At 41.8% G+C, this 23,917-nt stretch overlaps 1 protein-coding gene across 6 annotated transcripts in view; it reads left to right on the plus strand.

Moving 5' to 3' along the window:
- MARCHF7 (membrane associated ring-CH-type finger 7) overlaps positions 1-23,695 on the plus strand; it is a 42,182-nt gene extending 18,487 nt beyond the window's left edge. For 4 of the 6 annotated variants that reach the window (XM_089659833.1, XM_089659843.1, XM_089659838.1 and 1 more), the window contains exons 3-11: positions 4,324-4,479; positions 6,272-6,446; positions 8,235-8,387; positions 12,889-13,993; positions 14,715-14,884; positions 14,986-15,095; positions 16,088-16,201; positions 21,332-21,380; positions 22,706-23,695. In XM_089659833.1, coding sequence (XP_089515959.1) covers positions 4,324-4,479; positions 6,272-6,446; positions 8,235-8,387; positions 12,889-13,993; positions 14,715-14,884; positions 14,986-15,095; positions 16,088-16,201; positions 21,332-21,380; positions 22,706-22,737 — 2,064 coding nt within the window. In that variant the 3' untranslated portion in view covers positions 22,738-23,695. The remainder of the gene's footprint in view (positions 1-4,323; positions 4,480-6,271; positions 6,447-8,234; positions 8,388-12,888; positions 13,994-14,714; positions 14,885-14,985; positions 15,096-16,087; positions 16,202-21,331; positions 21,381-22,705) is intronic. The other 2 variants (XM_089659858.1, XM_089659866.1) reach the window with 2 other exon arrangements.
- The last annotated feature ends 222 nt before the right edge of the window (positions 23,696-23,917 follow it).

A 23,917-nucleotide genomic window follows, 5' to 3' on the forward strand; every position in this document is an offset into this window, starting at 1 on the left:
CCATCATTTTGACCACAAGACTTCTGGGGGTGTGTGCAAGATGTTCTCAAGCGCTACATACAGTGGTGAAATGTAGTATCAAACAGATGCACTCAGTGCACATGCAGATATGAACCTGGGGGGGGATGGCCTATGCCAGTGGTAGGCAACCTGCTGCTCTCCACCTGTTGCAGGACTACAAGTTCCATCATGCCACTGCAAGTCATAGCTGCAACTGTCAGTTTTGTAATGTTGCAATGCCTCATGGGAAATGTAGTTCCACAACAGCTAGAGAGCTGCAGGTTGCCTACCCCTGGCCTATGCTGAAAAGCTACTAAATCAATCCTCATCAGTTGCTGTACTGATGAGGATTGATTTCTTCGGAACATGCAGTATTGTGTTAGGATAATGACCACTACTTGGTTTCTCTCAGTAAACTTGGTTTAGTCAGTATATTGGTGATAGTGATTGCTATGGTCTTATGCAGCTTGAACTTTCCCTTATCAGAAACCTGTGCGGAGTTGCATGTTGGCTGCCATTGCTTACTTTCTGAAAATACTGGTTACTTGGCTATGAAGGTTATCCATTGGCTTCAGTAGTCACTGATTCAAAACTTATTCGGATCTCCTGCAAACAAGGTCTTTGTTTCACTGCATTTTTAAAGCTGATCAGTGTGGCGGCTATAAAATTTTTCAGAAGAGGTAATTGAGTTTCTCAGGTTTATTTTTAAAGGAAGGGGTGGATACCTAATCTTTGCAATTTCTACTATCTGCATATTGCAAGGCACATCAAATTAAAGGAATAAACCGGCTTTATTTTGGGCAGTGTGGCTTGTTTGTATAACCTTGGAACAATATTGAATAACTGTAGCCTCCTGGCTGAAAGAAAACCCTGGCCCTATATTCCAGCAAGCCCATTCAAGAGCAGTTGGTCCCTAGATCAAGCTGGTCAAATTTCGATCCTCTATGGCCAGTGTTAGTCCTTGTTTTTATTTTCAGTTTCTAGTGAATGGTAGATAGGGGTGTTGCTGTGGACAATGGCTATCTGTATCTGTCTTGGGTAGTTGTCTGGTGTCTTTCTGTATCCTCATTTGTGCTGAAGTGCATCATTGTCTGGTAAGTACTGTTGGAAGCCAATCCTATGAGGTGTGCTGTGTAAGAGTTAAAAGAGCAAAAGCATATCTAAATGGAGTGCTAACTCTTGGTGTTTGTTTTGCTTAGTGTATTCTCCTGACTCCATTACTTTGGTCTGAAATTTTCCTACACCGCCTGTCCCAAAAACCAAATACAAAATGACACATTCTAACCATTTCCTGTTAACCAAAACTTGAAAATGCCTTTTCCCCTATACATACTTTAACACTGCGCAAAGTCTTTAGCCCCTCCCTTTTTCCCATGTGACAATGGAACTTGGTTATGTCTTTTGAAAATGTGTATTATGTACCTACCTCTCTCATCATAAGCTCCTGCATGGGAAGCTTTGGTGCCTTTTTTAATTAACTGAATAAAAATGATTGAACCCAAATTTTTTTTTTTTTTTTTTTTCCCCCAAAATTTTTGGTCTTCTTGCATTTTGTGATGCCTCAGTGCAGTCTATTAGTACCTATTGGTGCCAATCACTTTTGCCCATCAGGGATGCCTCTGTCCATCAATACTACCTGTTGGTGCCCATCAGGGATGCCTCATCAGTGAAAGAAAGGAAAAATGTAGCCTGACATTTTTGGTGGTCTTGCATTTGTTTCGCAACAATTTAAAAATCCCAGCTGCGATTAAATACCACCAAAAAGTTCTATGTCTCCAAAAAAAAAAAATATATATATATATATATATATATATATATATATATATATATATATATATATATATATATATATATATATATATATATATATTTATTTTTTTTTTTTTTTTTTTTTCCCGGGTACAGTGTTGTATGACTGCATATTAGTCATACAAAATGCAGCAGTGCTGAAAATTGGCCTTGGCAGGTAGGGGGAGAGGGTGCCCAGAAGGCTAGTTGTTAAGCCATGTTGTTGACCAAGTACAGGACTACAGCAATCTCCCCTAAATGAATGCAGCACAGGCTGAGAACACAAGATTTCCAATACAATCCAGAGGTATCTTATTTAAATCTGTCAAATGTAACAAAATGGTTTCAGCTGTATGTTTTACAGACCAAAAGTGGACTTTTTTTTTTTTTTTTTTTTTTGTGCCATTTTATATACTGTATTGTTTCTAGGGATGCATTGAAATTTCGGCCACTGAAACATATCTGCCAAAAATAGCCCTATCAGCATTCTGCCAATTATGAAAAATTTAGCCGATACAGGAGATTGTATTGCAGATGTGAGGGGCGGTGGAGAATGGCAGGAGAGGAGCAGTGTGTACAGTGACTGGTTGTCAGTGCCGGTTTTCTACATGTAATTACCTTTCTTCAATATAGCTCACAGAATTGGCTGTCACTTCCCCCCCCAGCTTCCACAAAGTTTCCTTTTTTAGTTTATTTCCCTGAGTTAAAAGAAACAATGTTTCGTTTAGCTCTGCGGAGAGTGACGGCTAATTCTGTGAGCTATAGTGAAGAAAAAGCCAGTAATTGCATTTAAAAATCAGCACCGACCTATAGTGACAGCTGGTGAGGGAGCCTCTCTGTATACACTGCTCCTCTCCTGCCCCCTCCTTGCACTCACTGCTCCCCTACAAAGAGGACCTGTCACTCATATGCTATCACAGAGGGGACTATTGGTCCTCTATGTAATAGCAATAAAATCATAAGTGAAAATAAAAATATACATGAAAGTGGAAAAAAATTGGAGCCTCCCCACATATGCAGACGGTTTGGTTTTTGGCCACATGCATTCTGAATTTTCAGTATCGACACCAGAATTTTCATTTCGGTGCACCACTAATTGTTTCTCTGTATAATCACCTGATGGGGTAGGATTATTACAGCAGTTATCTGCAATAATACTGCACATTTTTGGTGTGTGACAAAGGTATCAGATTGCTGGTGGGTGACCCCAGAAGAGCTGATTTTGGGCCACTCTGGGTGAAAGCATTGGACAAAACAGGCAAATATCAAGTGGTTGCAAAACGTTTTCCTGAAAACACGTTAAAATATAGGAATGTGCCACAATATCCAGTTTTTATCCCCTATAAAACCGTTATTGAGTAACTATATTGACAGTTGGGCTTTCCGCACACACAATTAAAGCCTGGTTCTCCTCTGACCATTGTGCTTTTGCATGCAAGACCTACTTGGCAAAAATTCTGTAAACTTGCTACTGCACTGCATACAGGAACGGATCCCTACTGGGCATTGAACATTTTTGCTTTATGGGTTTTAGGTGTTGAAGCCCACTGTCAGCTGGTGTCAGGGTCTGCAAGGATCTGGATTGTATTGTTGGAATTCACTCAGTTGCCTGACAACTGGCTCCATCTCTCTAGCACTAGTGCTCCAGTGAGCACTGGAGGGGCAGAGCAGTGACAGTCGCTGCTTTCCTCTCCGAGAGCTGAGTAATCCCACGACAGCCGATCACTAAACTCTGTATTCTGTCTTAGAGCCGACATGGGACAGCTACACACTAATGCTGTATTATAGAGGAGAGTATGCTAGTCCAGGGGGAGCACGCAAACATGCAGATTTAAATACACTAACAAATTGAAACCAAACTCCAGTTCTTTAAAAGCAATTACAGCTAATAAACTTTTTATATATATATATATATATATATATATATATATATATATATATATATATATATATATATATATATATATATATATATATTTTTTTTTTTTTTTCCCTTTTTGGATAAAGGTTTTGCATAAATACATGCTGACCATTGTAAGCACCCCTGCTAGTGTTAAATGGCTTGTCTCATCTCTAACTGATGCATTCTGCTGGAGAGCTTTGTTCTTTTGAAAAACAGCCTTACTGCCTGGATCACCAGATGAAAATAGAGCCTAAAAAATTAATGTAGCCATTAGCTCTAAAATGATACGTTGCAAGGTTTGCTTTGGGTTTAATACCACTTTTTATCTAAAGTGAAGGTGTTGTAGCATAGCAAAACTGAAGCATGCATGTAGCTAGAAGATCTGACTCTTATGCATCCAATTCCTTGCTTGAACACTTTTATTTGTCATATCTACAAATGACAGAAATGGTGTGCTATGAATAGTTTTTATAGATCAGGATTGGTTTCATGATCCCCCAAGGAACCTGCCAGGTCATGTCACTGCTGGGCAGCTTGAATGTTCCCTCCTGTTATTGTGACAATGGAGAAAATGCATTTTCCATTGCATGTTACTGTAAAAGTGTAACTAGTGGGTTTTTTTTGTTGCTTAGGACTCCAGCCCATTGCGTTCAAGTAGAGACTGGGTTTCCAGAGAGAGGGATAGCACTGAACCATCTTGGAAGACTCCTTCATCCAGCTATCAGCGCTGCTCAGGGACATATGATCGCCCAGTATCTGGGAGCTTCTTGGGAAACCGAAGCAGAGTTGTAAGTAGCTTTAATTTTAGATATGTATTTCATTATACACGGCCTAGAAGAAAAAAATGTATAAAATGTCCTTGCATGTGTGTAAGTGGCTAATTGCCATCAAAAGTACAAACCTACATAACACCATGCAACGTACCCATGTGTCGCCCAGCTTTGGCTATATACCAGGATGCCTGCAGCTGCATCCTGGTAAATTATTATTATTTTTTTTTTCTCCCGTTCAGCCTGACCATAGAGCTGATCGTGCACCAGTACAACCTGACCATCTATATAGTCTAAGAAACCAAAAGCAACTAGTGTTTAGTCATGCTACGGTTGTAAACAAACCATTGCTGGTTTGACAAAAGCTCCGGATCACAACGAACTTGGTTTGATCTGATACATTTAAGGGCAGAGGAGAATAGATTCCAGATCTCTTGGTAGAGAGGACCTAGTGCAACTCTTCTCCAGCATCTGTGTCCTGAAAACCCAGTAGTGTTATCTTCCATTAAAAAAATTCTTTCTTTCACAAGTGATATACTCCTCTTCCTCCACTTAATACCCTCAAAGAAATATAAATCGCATATAGTGCATAATCTACAACGCATGATATCCAATACACTTACAAAAAAATAGTGCCAATAAGTGAAAAATAACTCCACCATGTGTACACTTCTTCTAACGATCTGTCATCCTTACTCTTACCCTCTTAAATTTTTGAAATGTCCACAAAATCCACCTTCCTTCATGGTTACGCTCCTAAATCCATCCACTTTCGTATGGAAAATGTACCTCCAAAGGGATTGCATATAGTGTCATATCTTCAAAACCGTATTTGTGCTCCCCTCATATCCAAAGAATTTCCCAGTGCTGGTGAACACACTGACCACCACCTCCTATCCCATGCACCTTACCAAATGATAAAGTCCATTCACATAAAAAGTAGGGCTTCTCTCACTACATCAAGCCTCAGATTTCATAATGGCATCATAACGTGTGGCAAAGTACAACCAAAATAGTGTAGTAGGCAATAGGGATATAACTCTAATAATGCGCTTACAAACAAGGTGTTTCAGCATATGTTTAAATGGCAAACCTGTATGGGAAGAAACCCTATTCAAAATGGCCACTCTGTAACTTTCGGTTTATGTCCATCACATTCTGACACTGTCAATTCCGACTTCATCTGCGGCTCGGATGAAGTCAGAAGTGATGAAACATGTCAGTACGTGGCAATTTTATATTTCTTTGAGGGTATTAAGTGGAGGAAGAGGAGTTATCACTTGTGAAAATAATTTTTTAATGAAAGCTATCAACACTACTGGGTTTTCAGGACACAGACTCTGACTAAGAGTTGGACTTTCGGGGAAGAGAGTATATGGCGTCTGGGGTTTGTTATATTATTTATTGTGTTGGCACTTAGTAGCATACCAATACATCTATTTAGTTGGTAGAGAGGATCTGTCATTGCCTATTGCTATCACAAGTTATGTTTACAATCCTTGTGATAACAGTGATCCAAAACAATTACATGTACAGTGTAAAAGTAACAAAAGACCAATTTTTTACTTTTTTAAAGAATTGGTTGGGGTGAAGACAGCGCTGGATCCCTGGTCTGGGAAGTGTAGAAGTCTGCAGCTACAGTATTTGTAGCTGCTGCCTTCATTTCGCTACAAGTCTTTTAAACACAATACAGATTAAGCGAAGGACTAATTTATTTGGTTATTGGTGGCATATATGATCTGTGCCTCTCCAGATTTAACAATGTTCAGTGCTTCAGGTGCTGATGTTTCCTAATTTCTATCCTCTACAGTCGACTGCAACATCACAGCCATCTTGGTATGATCCTTTAGAGAGGTCACAGAGCACTTACAATGGACTGGGCAGCCAACAAGACTGGGATTCTAAGAGACCTAAACTATCCTATTATGGATGTACCCCTCTTAATGGTGGAAGGACTACTAATTCCAGCTATACCTCCACTCCAGGTATGGGGCTACCCTAAAGAACTATTCACAACCTCTTTTTCTGCTTTAGTGCATTAAATGCATGCAATGCAACAAACCTGCCACAATAGACTAAGTTGGTCAAAATTAAAGCTGAGAATAATCATAGATGCTCAGAGAACCTGAGGTGCACTTTTTTGATTACAGGTTCATGTTTGAAAATAAACAATTGTGTACTGCATATTGATTGCCTCACTGAATATACTGTTTAATCCTAGCCAGCTATATAATGGTCAGCTTAGTCCTATTGGTGAGGTCTGTAGTAGTATTTGGACTGCAACACAAGTCACATCCTTTGTAACATATTAATGTGTATGTATGTGATCTATGCTAGTACTCTTCTCCAGTGCTGTCTCCCACACACCACTCTGTTGGTGCCATTTCTCTTCCAAATTTATCCATAGAATGTGTGTACAGTGTCTTCAATGGATACTTATCAGAAAAGCTAGAATATCAGCTGTGATCTAAAATGTTTACTTCCTATTCTCCTCCTTTCTGCAGGTTTGTGGTAAAATTTATTGCAGACATGGCAAATCTCAAGGGGCACATGTAGTGCAAAACAAATTGCACCTTCTGGATTTAATAGAAACTTTAGATCCCAGGCTTCTCTAGTAAGACTGGTGTCTAAAGTTAGCCTTGAGAGTTCCTGAATTCTGCATAAATTTACTCTTCTGCTGAAGTGTCCAGGACAGGATTTATGTACACATCCCCAGATATAGGTAGAGAAGTGATATGGGTTATATTTGCACACCAGATCCTTATAATAGGTCACAGAAGAACAGCTTGTTCAGTGTTTGTACCGTCTTGAGTTTCTTGGTTGTAGTGAAAAATATCCAGCTGTTTCAGAACTACCAATTACAGCTTGTCCTGTAAAGATAGTGTATAAAGCCTGTCGGGTGAACTAGTTGGTTGCAGTAACAAAAAATGATTTCCTGTTTTGTTTGTGTTTGTTTTTTGTTTGTGTTTTTTTTTTTTTTTTTTTTTTTCCCCCAAAATAATCCATACACCTCAATACTTAATGGCCCTGTAATCTTATTCGTTTTTTACTGTGTTTTGCCTCCTTGTAATGTCCTCCATGAGCTCCTGAACCCTCCCTCGACCCTTCCCCCCCCCCCCCCCCCCCCCCTTCATATTGTATGTGTTTGGAATAAGTAGCCCACCCCACCTTAGTTGCAGTTCCATGCACCACCCTAGGCACACTATAAATTCCATAGTTCAAGTCTATCTTTTGAGCAAGCCAGAGGGTGGATACATCACTATATGCAGAGAGACCATGAAACATGAACATTGCCGCCCTCTTACTAGGAAATTTTATCACAACAGCCTAAAAGTTTTTTTTGTAGGAGGCAAAGAGCAATAGAACGTGCTATTGAGTTAAGGATACATACTGGAGAAAATCTTGGGTTTTGTCTGATTTGCTAATGATTAACTTTGGTAACATGTGACACCAGAAAAGGGGAGTCTGAAAAAAAAAACTAATATATTGCAGCCTATCTATCCACTGTTGACAGCATTAAAGTTGTTCTTGGATCCCCTTTAAGATGGAAAACATAAATGCATAGGAAACCAAACACTAATTATAAATGTGCATGCTTCATCTCCTCAAAGGCCATGTATTTTGGAGTGTCAAAAGGTGCTTGTGGTGGTTTATTGCAGTTATTGGCTCTTTAAAATATACTTAATGCCTCATGCTGTCTTCTAAGGTTGCTGCATATTTTGTAAGGTGTTGCTTGATGTATCCATGATTGACCAATTCTCATCCTTGTCCAGACTCATCAAGCAGGTATGGGCGCTTTCCTAGGACGTCATCAATGATGTTTCAGTCTGATTTATCAAGGGAGCGTGATCGTGACAGAAGATCAGACACCTCTATACATGAGCTTGGTGATTATGGGCATAGAAATGGTGAAATCACTTCATCATGTGAGTGAATTGGGTTGTGCAGTTACAAAGATAGTTGACAGTATTGAATTTGTATAGCTTATGTTGAACCTAGTTGAAGACCTGAATGAACTTCATTTTAATCTGCTTTTAGCCCTATGGCAAAATGTTTGTTTTTGATTGAGCAGACTTGTTTCACTACAGAAATGGGTGAAGTGGGAAGGGCCTTTTTGACATGATCTAACTATATAGAGCACACATTGATTACTTTTTTTTTTTTTTTTTTTTTTAAATCTGGTGTTCTTTATGATCAGTTTATCAACTTTCCTTTAAACATGGAAGCTTTCTTGTTCTCTGTATGCAGACACTAAGTTGTAAATTGTATCTACAGGCCAAAACAAACATAATTTTTTATTTCATTCATTAATAGATCCAGCTGTGCTTCAGATCACCTATTTGGTACAGCGATATCTGCAGTGGCAGCCTTTTGCTGATGTCTTAACCCTCACGCTGTGGAACAAGCTCGGTCATTAGTGTTTAGGCGTTGTGGCTTGGACATTTTCCTCCTGGAAACCCTAGTTCCTCTGATCCTGGATTCAAACAAGTTGCTGGCAGGGTGAAAGGCTGTCAGCTATAGATCCTGGTGGTCTCCCTAGTTACAGAAATTGAGCATATGGTGTTTCTTGCTGGTTTGTGACAGCCCTGGTAAAGGCAACATTGTGTTTCTTCCACTTTATGGGCTGCACTGTTAATCGGGGTATTAATAATCAGCGTAGATGTCTTTTCACACTTGTCAGTTATCAGCAGTACTGTGACAACGTAAGGAAAGCACAGTGCTCGGTCCTGGGAGGAGGTCATGTGACACCCTCCCAGAAATAGACAACCGTACTGTAGCCATCATTCAGCTATAGTGCGGTCAGTAAGTGGGTTAACAGTAACTTTCAATCCGTTCTGGAAAATGCCAGCCTGTATAGCTTGGGAGTAGTGTTGGATCTCTGGTTTGCATAATGCTCTTGGAGCCAGGAGAAGCTTCTGCTTTGGTGGGGCACCAGTGTGGGTGCAGTCAGACAACTCCACGGAGTATATAAATTATTGGCAGGGGTGTAGACACCCAAGAAGTTTCTTGTATTCGGAGTTGGGTGGAAAATTGTCTGCCAGTTCTGCCTGCAGTACCACATACCAGGAGTGGAAAACTGCTAAAGCAGACTCAATTGGAAAGGTCTGTATCAAGGAGAATGGGGAGGCTTCCAATAATTCTGCCTTGCATGGCAAATGCCAGATATTGATCTTTTGGCCTTGCACCTCAGAAATTGACTTATTTTATTTGGGGGATGCTAGACTGATTCATGCTTACCCACCAGTACTACACCAGATAGTCAAGGGGATTCCAGTGATCCTTAGTGGCTCTGGGTTTGCTCCGAAGGTCACAGTACTTGAATCTTCTGGTATTGATGCTCCTTGCTGTCTACAACTTAAAGGCTCCATGTACACGAGCCTACCCTGACCTCCGGCCGCAGGAAAATGCAAAACTCGGCAACCGCAGTTTTGCTGCATTGTTGCTGTGTGGGGGTCCCCCCAGCCCCCCCGCGTGGTTGACTGTCAACGCTTTTATCCTGAACGCGATTCTTCTGCGTTCAGGATAAGAGAAGCGTAACTTCACCTAAGCGCAGCAGTTCCTAAACTCTGCTAAAAGCCTATATGTACATTGGCACATAGGCTTTTTTGGAGTTGCGTTTTAGGAGCTTTTTGGCTTTTTTTGCCAAAGCACCTAAACTTGAGTTTTTATGAGCTGCTCTTGTACATGAAGCCTAAGACCTGTTGTCTCAAGGATCTGTTTACCACACCATTCAGCTGCTGCCTTAGCACTTGGTGTTTCAAAAACCAAGCTGTAGAGGGACAGGGCATTATCAGACTAACAACAAGCTCAAGGCCACATCTCATATTGTACCTGGAATACTTGTTTTGTATGGTGCGATTTCTCCAGCACATGGTGGAGCAACAGTTGGCCTAAGCACAATTGAGCATAAATTGTCAGCATCTTTTGGTGTTGCTGCCACTTTTCGGCTTTATTCACAATTACACAATCTGCCCCTCCAGTCAGGCGAGAAGAGATGAAAAGGCGCTTCTAAGTGCAGTGGGTCCAATGAGTTTTACTAGGAACGGTTAACACTTAAAAAATTGAAGAATAAACGGGCTCATCAACAGTACATCTTTGTGCGGGACTCTTATTTGGTAGCAGCCCACTGTGCCAGTCAGCAGCTGCAGGGGATACTTAGGATGTGGTGCCAAGATGGCTGCTGCTCTTCCAGGAACGCAGGACTGCAAGCTGTCCAAGTGGGGTGCAAATCGGACGTGACGTTGGCATGTGATGGTGACGCATTTCAGAGCATGCGTAGAACTGCTCCTTCATGACCCTATGACTATTAACGTATTGGACCCCCTATAATAGTACAGGAAATGAGTGCTAGATCTGTATTTACAAAGTAGCTAGCATGAAAAGGTAATACCTCAAAACCTATGTAAAAAAAATATGAAAAATAACATGCAGCGCTAAGATGAAAATAATACACCTGAATACATGAGAATGCAATAAAGTATATAAGATCTTATAAATGAGAGTAGTTCATTAATTCAATGCTTCATAGATAAATTGGTGATAAACAGTGACAGTCTGTGTCTGACGGAAGACAATAATCGTGACACTGGTAAGTGAGAGAGTTGCACTAACCAGATAGCGCTATATTATGTGAATGATGAAATCATCTGGATATGGACATCTGGACCCGGGTTTTCTGACGGGCAGCGACAGGAATCACAGCATGTCAGCCAGGCTTCTGAATGACCGACTTCTGATCAAAGACCACCAGAGGGAGCCAACAACCAGGATGTCATCAAACCTTTAAACCAGGTATCCAAAAGAGTGTAGTATGCTCAGAAAGGACCACCAGAGGAAGACTGCGCCTTGAAATGCATCTGACGATTCCCTTAGAGGACAGGCTCAAAAAGAAATGAGCCCAAGCACAAAAGGAGTATCTTGGTGCAACACTGTTTTAATAGGTGCAAAGTATTAACAAGAATGTAACTCGCATGTAAAAGTGCAAGTGGCCTGATGGCTACCCTCAGTGACCTTTCTACCATGTGGACTTCATTTTTGGCCATCGGGCCACTTGCACTTTTACATGTGAGTTTTATTGCATTCTCATGTATTCACGTATTGGACCCCCTGCACTTCCTTTTTTTTTTTTTTTTTTTTTTTTTTTTTTTCCCCTCTGCTTTTCTCATCCCAGAGTCTGCTTCATACTTAGAAGTGCTGCCCAGTACATGTCTCCATTCACCACATAAACCAGCTGTCACCTCCCTATCCATCTTCTCCATGACAGCACTCTCCCTCCAGTTAGGCAACTGTTGGATCAGCAGCTATAGCAGGCTAAGGTCCCTTGATGCAAGTACCTCCTTTTGATGGGTGGGAGGAGGGAATCAAGTGCCAATGCACTCAAAGTGGAATTCTAGTGGTTGTTCAAGTCAGTCTGTGCTTATGCCACCCCTGGGCTGTGTGGTGGTTTTATTGTCTTTTAGGGGTTCATGTTTATTTAATAAAAAAAAAAGCTTTCAGTCGGTACAAACAAGATTGTGTATACAGCACTCTGTAGTTTGGTTGAATGGGGGAGATGCATATGAGCAGTATACAGCAGGGATAAAATATATGAGCAAGAGCGATTTTTCACCATTAAGTAGGTTTTATTTAATAATTTTGTAATAGTCTAACCTTCTATTTTATATAGCAGGTTCATGAATATATACTGATTGATCTAAAGAGCCTAAGTCGAAGTTAACATTGCTTATGGTCAAGGGTAGTGAATTGGGCTGAAATGCATGGAGAAAGTCTGCCAAAATATTGAGCAGCCTACACCGTGGCAGCGAGAGAAAAGGGGGGGGACGGGGACCTCCAAAATTGTAATTCAGTGTCAGAAAAAGGAATGAGGAGCCTGACTATAGTCTTTGGCATGCCACAGCTGCCACACTTTATCTAAGGTGTCATTGAGCCATGCAGTCAATGCTAACATGAGTTTTTTTACATCCTTAATCCTGGGTTGTTGTGTGTGGGTTTTTTTTTTTTTTTGCTCCTTTTTCCATTGGTATGTGGTTTTGTTTGTGGTTCTTCCCACCCCAAATCTTTTCATTCCAAGCCTTTTACCTGGAAATCTTTCTAATTCCACACTTCTGTCATAGGGGTTATGCTCACTCCATCGCTTTGTCCATTTTAAAGAACTGTGGTTGTCACCCAAGCTGAACTTCTTGCATGCCTTTACTTCCATTACATGGAGTGGGGTTGTGTTCCCAAACACCCTCTCTCCAAAAACAGGTTTATTCTCTTCTTGCTGAAAATGTTGGCCTGGGAAACATATCTGTACAGGACTTAAACTCTAAACTTACAGTAGATCAAGGAGACTGAACATGTTTTAAAAGAACATGAACTTTTGTTTATGTATTTTTTACTTTATGAAACCAAACTGAAGTTATCTTGCCTGTATTTTTGCTGCAGATCTTCAGGACAGAGTTTCTTCATATGCACAAGGCGCTAGACCAAAAGACAACTCTCTAAGCACAGTCCGACTCAACACATCAGTCAGCCGCCAGTTGCCTTCACAGAGCCCTTCATTTTCTAGAGATTCAAGCAGGAGTTCAAGAACAGCAACTTACAGAGACCTACGCTCTCCACAGAGGGATATTTCCTCTGAGGTTCATCACTCCGCAAGCCGAAGTGAGAGAACGTCACGGAGTACTTCAGGAAGAATCTCGCCTTCATCACAGACACCAAGAAGTGACCAAACTACAGATGGCGATGGCAGGCGTACAACAAGGCATCTCCTGTCTCGCCTTGCATCTAGCATGTCTTCCACCTTCTTCTCTAGGAGGTCCAGCCAGGATTCTTCAAGTGGAAGGTCACAAGATGCAGAAGAAACACATTCAAGTTTACATAGTGTCACTCCGGAACCCAGTCCTACCATCCCTGCCAACAGTGAAGCATTAGAAAACAGGCCTTCTGAACAATCTCAGGGATTTGCATTTCTTAGGAGGAGGAGATGGGGCCTATCATCAGTGTCTCCAAATCAGAGTTCAGATTCTGATGCTGAAAGCTACAGGTCAGAAGATTCTGAAACAAGGACTTCAGGATCATGGCTGCCTTCTTCCTTCAGGAATAGATGCACGCCACTGTTCTCCAGAAGGAGACGGGAAGGAAGAGATGAGACTGCCAGAGCTTCTTCTACCTCTGAAACCAGTAGGATCCACAATCCTTTTAGAAGGGCATCACAAGAAGATTCTTCATTAGGCGAAGCACAAAGCACCCTTCAAGGGGCTGCTGCTACTAGGAGTTCTCCCCTGTCGTCAGACTCTCCTAGCAGCAGTTCAGCTGCTGCCACTATAGCAGAGACGCTCTTCAGCAGAAGAAATTCAGGAATTTCAAGCATGCTTCCGAGCTCTCTCTTACACTTCTCCGTGCCAGCTGCACTAGGAAGTTCCCTATCGGACAATGTCATGATAACTGTAGATATTGTTCCCTCAGGTAGAACAAGTGATGGACAAGAGAGTGAAAAGTCTCAAGACTCCTCAAGGGATCCTGAGAAGCTGAAGAAAATTAAAGAGAGGTAATTGTTATCTAAAGTGTGTGGTGGGTTTTTTTTTTTTTTTTCTTAAATATTTGCATAACTTGTTCATTGGGAAGAATGGTGTAGCAGTGATGGAAAAGTAGAAATCAGTTTTTGTTCAGATTAAAAACCAAACGCTCCCGCTACTGTCTCGGCCAATGAGGAGGGAGTCCCCAAAGAACAGAGGCTTTCGTGCACATCACTGGATCGGGAAGGGGCCCAGGTAAGTATTAGGGGGGCTGCTGCACACAAGGTTTCTACCCTCATGCATAGAATGCACGAAGGTAAAAACTTTGAGCCTTTACAACCACTTAACGGCATTTTAACCCCGTTCTGAGGGGATATGTCAGAACAGAACTTTAAGAATTGCCCTCCTGACTATGCTGTGTAAATGGAATAGCGTTTGATCAGTGGCCAACAGCCACTGATTGCAGTTTCTTAAAAATGTAACTGCTCTGCCACCCACACTTTTCTTGCTGTGCACCCGCAATCTAGGTTCCCTAATTCCTTTCTGATCCCTGCTGATGCTCACATTGTTCTTGCTATGTGCCCACACACTAGGTTCCACCTTCGTGTCCAGGTCTTCTACTCTGCCTTATGACCTTTACTTATAACAATAAACACTAGTATGAAAATTGTGGCTATGTAAACTGAAATGGGTGACTGACCTAGTTTTATGTATTAACATGCTATGGTTTTTTTTTTTTTCTAACATTTTCAGCCTCCTGCTAGAGGACTCGGAGGAAGAGGAAGGTGACTTATGCAGAATATGTCAGACTGGAGCATCCAGTCCAAGTAATCCCTTTATTGAGCCATGCAAGTGTTCTGGCAGCTTGCAGTATGTTCACCAGGACTGTATGAAAAAATGGCTGCATGCCAAGATCAACTCTGGTATGTGAAGCTTGCCTCTTTTGTGTCTCAATATTTATATGCAAATGATCCTTTATTAAAACCGATACTTTGAGTAGTTATTGGTGTTCTATTGCTTTCAGGTTCTAGTTTGGAAACCATAACTACATGTGAATTGTGTAAAGAGAAGTTGGATCTGAACTTGGAAGATTTTGACATTCAAGAGCTTTACCAGGCACATGCAAATGAGAGGGTGAATATACTTCCACTCAACACTTAGGGCTCAGACACATTGTCAAGTGCAGCCTTTTTTCCTTTCAAAGAGTGCTCCTCACATGTAGGCATTTTGAATGCCCAAGGCAGCATATACCCATGTAGTGCTGTGGGAGGGGACCCAGCAGGCCCACCAAATACAGGCAGCCCACAAAATACTAAAGGACCACTCCATCCCCTACAGCTATCTCCTCCTGTGCCACCATCCCCTCCCTCCTAGATTGTAAGCTTGAAAGAGCAGGGCCCTCGATCCCCTCATGGTTTGCATTGTATTGGTATTCTGTCACATGTTCTGTCCCCCTCTGTAATGTACAGCGCTGAGCGAACTATTGGCGCTTTATAAATACTGTATAATAATAAAAGGAGGGGGCAGATAGACCAGTAAGTCTGCATAAGGAGAAAGCGGCAGTGAGTGGTCCTTTTTTTATTACAGGAACATCTGCTCAGAGGCAACTATTTAATGCTAGATTGCACAGTTTTTGGGGAAAAAAAATACATAAAGTAAACCATTTATTCAAGTAAAAATGTGCAGGTCTCGTGTTTTAGACAAAATTTTGCTTATCCCAGAGTTCAGCTTTTAGGATCATGATGGAAACTGCCTGTAAAATGCAAGGCCATTCTTTTGGATCCCTGTAACACTAATGTCCCTGGCAACTGTTCTCTAGGGATAAGATGCTAAAGAGCACTCACCTGCTCTTAGGGAGTCTCTCCCTTCCCAGTCTGACTGTAGAATCGTACTAGCCATTTGGACTAATGGTACAGTACATCACAGCAAGGAAAGACACCATAGTAGATTAATGTCCCCTCTTGGCAATCTGATGACTGGCAAGTTGCTGATGGGAACAGAATCAAGTGACATGGCCCTAAATGTTGTAAAGTGGTAAGGAAAATGCATACTTTTCTTTTCCATAAAGCCATTCAGAGTGACTTTGTTTTGCTTCTCCTTTTTTGTTTTTTTTTCCTTTATTGCAGGCTGAATATGAATTCATAAGCTCCGGACTGTATCTGGTTGTCTTACTGCACTTGTGTGAACAGCGCTTCTCCGACATGCTGGGGGCAGCTAATGAAGCAAACACTCGGGTTAGAGTGAGTTCATCCACTAATACCGTAATCTGTTGGATGACTTATCAGGCTATGTTTATATCTAAGACAATTCTGACATTTCTCATGTGTAAAAAATCTGCTTTGGTTTGCTAGAAAATTACTTTGACATGGTTTATCAAACGCAAAGTAAATAGATGCCTAACATGCCATGCCTTAAAATTCCACACCTGTCAAATGTTGACAACTATGGTACATTAAATTATCCATAGGAGATGCTTTACTTGTTACCAATTTAACCATTTGCCTACCGGGCACTTTTACCCCCTACCTGCCCAGGCTAATTTTCAGCTTTCAGAGCTATTGCACTTCTAATGACACTTGTGGGGTCATGCAACACTGTACCCAAACAAAATTTTTATCTTTTTTTTTTTTTTTTTTTTTTTTTTTTGATAGATGAAGTTTTTTCTTTTGGTGGTATTTAATCACCACTGGGGTTTTTATTTTGATAAACTAAAATTTTTTTTTTTTTCAAAATTCAGTCTGTTTTAAAATTTTGTAAAGAAGTAATTTTTTCTCCTTCATTGATGTGCGCTAATGAGGTTGCACTGATGGGCTCTGACTGGCTCTGTTGGGCACTGACAGGTGGCTACACTGATCATCAGGGCACTGATGATCAATGTAGATGTCCCCTCTGAGGAATACAGATTTTACCAGCTTTCCTCTCCTCATGAGCGGTCAGCGAGAGCAGAGGACTGCTGATAACCGGCATTTCATATTTACATGTGATCAGCTGTGATTGGACTCAGCTGATCACACGACCGAGCAGATATCATCGGCCTTTTACAGTGATCAGTGATGCTCTGTGTCCCAGGGACACGGCGCACCAACGTTTGCCATACGCCTTCGAGGGCACACATGTGCAGTTAGAGTGGGACGTCATATGACGTCCTCCCAGAACGAGAGAACTGCCACCTGTCCGTCATTTCCTTTTTATATGGCCGACAGGAGGTGGTTAAACGGGACGTCTGGCACTAGAATTCTTGCTCTGTTTGCGACGATACCTCACGTGTGGTGGTATCAGTTTACAAATGGGTGTGGGACCGATGCGTTCAAGTGTGTGTGTTTGTTTTTCCTCCAAGTCAGGGGTCCTCAGTATTGGTGTTTCCTCCAGCCAGGACTGACACTACCCCCGTTTGTTATTTTGCACAGGCTGTCTGGGGTACAGAGGCCTCCTGGATGAGGCCATCCTTCACTAAGCAAGGCAGGGGCCTTGTGGGCTGACTTCATTAAGGGCTCCTTTGGCATTCCTTCTGAGGAAAGGGCAGAATTTGGGGGAGACGGCACCCCTTGTACCTAAAATGGTCCAGGACAGGCTCACCAGTAGGATCGATGCAGCTGGGGGGCGATGACATCACGTCTGGAGCAGGCAGGGAGCCGAAGGGAGCGGCGTTTCCAGGAACGCCGGACATGCATTGACGTCAGGATCGACTCAATTTTGGACCTGTGGGGCGAGCTTGTGGACTGCCCAATGTGGCCTTCTCCTGGATACACTACGGCCGTGAGGGGAGGTCAGTGCGACTGGATCCAGGGTTTGGGCGGGGCCCCGTTACCCTACAAACAGAGCTGCTGCTGAGGGCGGAAAGGTGGCCAGGATGGAGGCAGATCTGTTAGAACTGAGGGAGGTGACATCAAGTTAGGAGCTGGGTGGCTGGCAGGGCTTTTTTTTTTTTTTTTTTTTTTTTGTTATGCAGCTCTGTGGTTATGTATGCATATGCTGTTTCTTGGTAGGGGGTCTACTTTCTTTTGCACCCCAAGGTCTTTTTCCAGGTGGCACTCCCGGGGGGTGGCTTCTTAGTGGAAGCCCTTGGCTTGCAGGGGGCGTATATTCTTGCTCTCCCTGTTCTTAGATGGGCTCAGAGGAGCAAAGTAAGGAGGAGACTCCATGTGAGTTAAAGAAATTTGCAACTTGCAAGAAGATTTTTCTAGTTCTTGCAGAAAGCAACCATACCAGGAATGTATTGACAAGCTAGTTAGAAAAGAATCTGGGTCCCTCTTTAAAGATTTCCTACAATTCATGACAAAGGAAATGTCCAAAACCTTTCAGAATTTTAGGGGGAAAATGCAAGAGCTGTCTCCGTATGAGCTTCAACCCAGCACCTCTGGTATCTCTGCCGGCCAAGAAGAAAACGAGACCGGAGTATCTTTATGGCTCAGGAAGAATTTTCCAGCGCTTCAGACTCTGAGGAATTGAACAAGATCACAAGTTGCGAAGATACGGAAGGTCTCTTAAAAGTAATTTGACACTCTGGACCTGGAAGAACAGCTGGATCTCTCAATGCATGACCAGCTATACACAGGGCTAAAAAAAGTCTGCACATTTCCGGTCATATTCCACACTATGGACTACCATAAAGACAGAATGGGAAGAGCCAGAGGAACGCTTTAATGGAAAATAGCCTTTAAAAGATTTTTATAAAGAGGAAGATGCATCAGTATAGGAATCCTGCCCAAAACTGGATGCTCCTCTTTCAAAAATTTCAAGAAGCATGGATTTGTCATATGAAGATGGGGACTTAATGGACTGTAAAGTCGACGCGTTCCTCAGAGTGTGGGAAGCATCCACAGTAAACTTTAAAGCAGCGGTAGCAACAACCTGTTTCCCACACCCTGGACGTATGGTCAGGCCAGCTATGTTTTCTCACCTGGAACAAGGTATGCCAGAAGATTAAATTATCAAATCCTTACTGGTTTTGGAAGAGGCAGTGGCCTCCATTGAGGATGCATCAGTTTAAACTATTAAATATACAGCAAAATCAGCCAAATTGCTCTTCTTGCTGAATTTGAGCGCAGTTGAAGTCTTGGCAGGGGGACATTGGTTGCAGACTGTGGCCTGCCCTTTGAGCCAAAGAGCTTTCCCTCAGAGTTGACTTCAGTCCTCTATCTGCCCCCTTTTTAAAAAAAAAAAAAAAAAAAAAGCAAAAAAAGTCTTCGTCCCAACAGGCAGCGCTCACCTAAAGAGGCTAAATTCCAAGGTCAGAAGAGAGGCTGGTTTGCAAAGAAAGGGAAGGAAAAAGGAGGATTTCTCTTCAGCCCCAACCAGGATAAACCCAATTCAAATGCGAGGAAGCCTGGAACACTTCCACATGCAATGGCTTCAGACTACCCGGAATGCATTCTATCTAGAAAATTGAATTTTTGCCATTTCTCCACCCCCACCCCCTTTTTTTTTTTTTTCTTTGCGCGACCTCCCCCGCCAGGTGAGAAGGCAGAAGCACTCGGGAACCTTTTGAAGAAATGCTACAACATAATGTATTTGGTCTCTTGGGGGAAGAAGAGAAGGGGGTTCTATTCCCTGAAGGAAGCAGTCAGGAAAGTACAGAATGATACTCAACCTAAAGTGTCTTCATGCAAAATTGTTTGAATTTTACAAGTTTGTTCAACACCATGAAAAATACTGGGCAGAGAAAGTTGGCGACTCCTGGACAGATCTGCAAGGCCACAACATAGACCTGATCTCTAACGTGCTGAAGCTGGACTAACTGGCAGTGCCTGTCAAACAAGGAACAGGCATTTAGTAGGAAGGTCTTGCAAGCAGCAGTCCCACCCTAATGTATGTATTCCTGTTCAATCCTCTCATTCACTGTATTTCTAGGACAGCTTCACATGAACAGGTAAATAACGGGTTTGTGTGTGTGGTGTGTGTTTTTTTTTTTTTTTTTTTTTTTTTTTTGTTTTTTTTTTTTTTTTGTTTTTTTGGGGTGGGGGGGAATCAACTTTCTTGCTCTTACAAGAGGTGAACAACATCCGTGTGAGAGATCTAGGGTCTCAGACCTCAGAACATCTGCCCTCAAAGCTGTTTGATCAGGTGCTTTACAAGCCGGCAGGCTTGTCGGAGTGTAGGGGCTGGTATGTAAGTACCTGCCATTCCTCAGCAGCTGAGGCGATGGGTTGCTGCACTCCCAGGCTTCCCTATCTTGCTGGAGAGCCTGGGAACAGCAGTGGGTGGGAGGTCGGGGGGACCTTTTTCTTTGCTTCTGTAGAACTGCTTGGATCACTTCTACATGAAAGCCCATTATCAGCTTCAAGTTTTGATACAAGGTCGTGGCTGTAGCCACGATCCCAATATCCCCGCTTTCCAACAAGGATGCATATGTATGGTGGTCGGGATGTGGTTCTCTATTTACAGTTAAAGATTATGTATGGTTTGTCATTAAAATACCATGGCCTCTAAATATCTGCTGTGTAGAGCAGCGATCTGCATTATCCACAGGAGTCAATCGCTTGGCATTCACTTAACCATTACCAAGAGAAATTAAATTGCTGTCCTTTGCAAAGGGCATGGTAGTAAACTGGGCCCTGGCTTAACCACTTGTCAACTATGACAGTTAAACACCCTGGTGGACAAGTGGTTGAAAGTGATCAGGTGGATCTAGAAGCACTAGCTCACTTTTACAGGGCTCTCAAAGGGATGTTCCCCTTCCACACAATCTGCTGGAATAGCTGCATTGAAGGGCAGGGGAGACATTGGAGATTTAATAGAATCAGCATGGTTTTGTTAGATATTACCGTAACTTGGAGTCTAAGTGCAAACAAATTGCCCAGTAGACGTTATTATACTTCGACATCAGATAGTCCTGTGTACATGCAGGCTTTGCATTGCTCCTCTTGGCAACTGTAACTTTACAAGTGTCACCTGCTTGGTTGCAATAAATTTCATTGGCCAGAATAATTTAAACTGCCCATTGAAATGACACTAGGTGATTTAGCACTTGATCGTTAACACATATTCACATGTGACAGGCGTGTTTGTTGTGTGTTTGTTTGTTTTTTTTTTTTTTTTTTTTAAGACCTGGATGATAATTTTTAAATATTGATAAAGTACACTATAGGAGGCCGCCATATATTTCCTTGTTCCCTGTTGCAAATGAATCAAAACAGTGGTTTGACTTTTGTCTATTTACTTGGTTTTATGGCTCAAACTTATTTTCAGAAGCCGAGATAATCAGTGGCATTCTCCAGGTTTCCGTTTAAAATGGCTCATTCTCTATTCTTTTATTCCTTTCTGTCCTTGTTTACTAGAAAGATAGATCTGTCCTTTTTTTGGGGGTGTGTTTTTTACTTGGTGTTTTTTTCTTTTTTTTTTTTTTTTTTTTTTTCTCTCCCTCTCCTCAGTTTATCAACCTTGCCAGGACCCTGCAAGCACACATGGAAGATCTTGACAGTAAGTATACAGACTTGAAGTATATAGTCTTCTGCATGTGGAAATTTTGTTATATTGAAATTCCATACTTATTTTTAAATGTTAAATTATTTGCTACTACTTTTTACACAAAAAACCTTTTTTTTTTTTTTTATACTGACCTAGGTGGATGCAGTATCGGTACCCCTCTGCTTCATTCTAGGTGTTCAGTGAGCAGAGAGATGGTGACTGTCTATCACCAGCTCTCTGCATTGCCCCTCCAGCGCTCCGGCTGTGGAGGGGGCAGGAGCAGCTGGCTCTGTCTCTCATTTGGGTGCTGAAAGGCTGAGCCAGCTGCCTGTCAGGCATCTGGGTGTATCATGGCATTAAAGCCAGGACCGGCGGAGTGACGGCTGCCAACAGCAGACTTTGGCCCTTCTCTTCCCGTGGGTCACAGGAGTGCAATAGTTCTGCTCCCTGTGACCCAGGTTCAGCCAGTAGCAGGATAGTTAATTAGGCCCTACTACTTTTTACTAATGTAATCCAGTCCTAGTACCCTGTGCCCAAGAGGTGTTACTATTTCACTCGGATGTCAGCCTTTCCCTGAATTTTACCCCCCTTTTTATTTCCTGTCTGCTTTAAAATAAATTGAGTGCAACTTCACTCAAAGTACTGCTAATACACTCCCTCCCCACCAGCCCCTCTGAGTTGCAGGTTTTTTTGCGGAGGAAAGAGTATTTAATCAGTACCTGCTCCCACTTCTTTATCTTCACCTAGGCCAGGGTGACTTGCAGGTGACTGACATTCTGCTTCACAAGTCCCTATGAAAGGAATCCTGTATAGAGAAATAGGCTGGATGCCATTGTTGGGCACTCCTGATGCTCTGGCTTCAATATTTTGATCAACATACTTGCTTTGGGTCAGCAAGCTACAGTTGAGGCGTGGTTGGAGGGGGTCAGAGCTATGTAGTGGAGGTTTTTGTAGGAAGAGATCTGTCAACAGAGCTGGGATTCCATGTATGGAGCTAGTCATGGTTGTTGGGCTGCTGGGAACTGTCTGCTTTTGTGAAAAGGTGGCAGGGAGAGCAGAACAAGATAAAAAAAAAATAATGGGATGGTGTCTTTTGGGGACATGATCTGGCTTGGGATGGTTGCAGTGCTGTGGGTACAGATGGGGTCTTTAGAGGGTGTGATCTGGCATGGAGGGATGGGTCTTTGGGCATTTGCTGTGTCAGGAAGAAATGATAGTTGGAGGCAGAATAGCTTGCAAAACAAATCTTAGGTCTTATGCTCAAGAGGAAAGCAAAAACAAAACTAACATAGCTTTTAATGTAATTGTCATACTCCTAATGTGTTAATTCTTTTCAGCCTCAGACGATTCAGAAGATGAACGGGTGTGAAGAAACTGAGCGGTTTTTCTGAAAATGTTACCTCTTCAGAATAGATGACCCACCTGCATATGTGCAGAAATGTGTTTATTTTCCTGAATACTCCAGTGCTTGTGATGCATATCGAATCACTCTGTTGCCCTCTATTCACTTGTTGCACTTGAAGCAATCTATAAATACTGAATCTGCATACAAGAGATTCTGTCATGGGTTACAAGAACCAGTCTGGCCTTTCTTTTTGTAACATTTTAATCTGCCTTTTTTTCTTTTCTTTTCTTTCTTTTTCTTTTGCTTAAAGCGTTGAGTGTTCATTATCTATGTTTTTGTTATTTTTATTTTTTTTTTACATGTTGAACGTAGTGGCATGTGTTCAGCCCATTCTGTCCTATAGTATTGCCTGCACAGCAGAGACGAGCATTTTGTGCCGAACTGCCAAGAGCACAGCATATCAATCGTGGGAAATCTAGTGATATCACAAAATGGCCAAGTCTACCATGGCCTTCTAAAGGGCACTTGTCTATTAAAATGTGTGTTTGTGTTTTTTGGGGGTTTTTTTTCACAGAAGAGGCTGAATATGCTAAAGTTCTTGTTACCCTTCTTGAGGGTTAAAACACCATGCCTTATTGCAGGCTCCTGTTTTATATAATGCCTACCCTCCAGTGTTGACTGTTTAACAAGGGTTTTTGTATAGCTGTCTGACTTTATCTAGGTCTGCCTTGGGACTCTTTTTAAGTAAGGGGCAATATTATCTTGAAGACTTGATGAAAATCATCTTGTCTCTTTCCAGATATATAGCACATTTTTGCAACCAGAAAAAAAACTTTCCATACTTCTTAAGTAGAAGCAACAAATTTTAATCACTTGTAATTGCTAAAATTGTAAGACTTATGTAATATTCACTTAAAAACACATTTAATGATTTAATGTTTTAGTTGTACAATGGAAAAATAAAGATGTTGTATCGATTGTGTTTCCAGGATTTTGCCATCTGTTTCATGAGTAGATTTAATTTTATCCAGGAAACATGTGAAATCAATTGAGCTTCCAATGCTATCCAGGAAGCTGTAAGAAAGTACCCTCAATTGATCATTACTTTTTTGTATCACCATTCTTGAACAGCAGAGTGGTGAGCTTGCTGCTACTGCGTGTCAACAGTTGTTAGTGGGCAGTGTACCCATTAACAACTTGGTTT

The sequence above is a fragment of the Staurois parvus genome, unplaced genomic scaffold (genome assembly GCF_062004578.1).
Source record: "Staurois parvus isolate SC_StPar_1 unplaced genomic scaffold, SC_StPar_1.0 ptg000031l, whole genome shotgun sequence".
In the NCBI taxonomy this organism is placed as follows: domain Eukaryota; kingdom Metazoa; phylum Chordata; class Amphibia; order Anura; family Ranidae; genus Staurois; species Staurois parvus.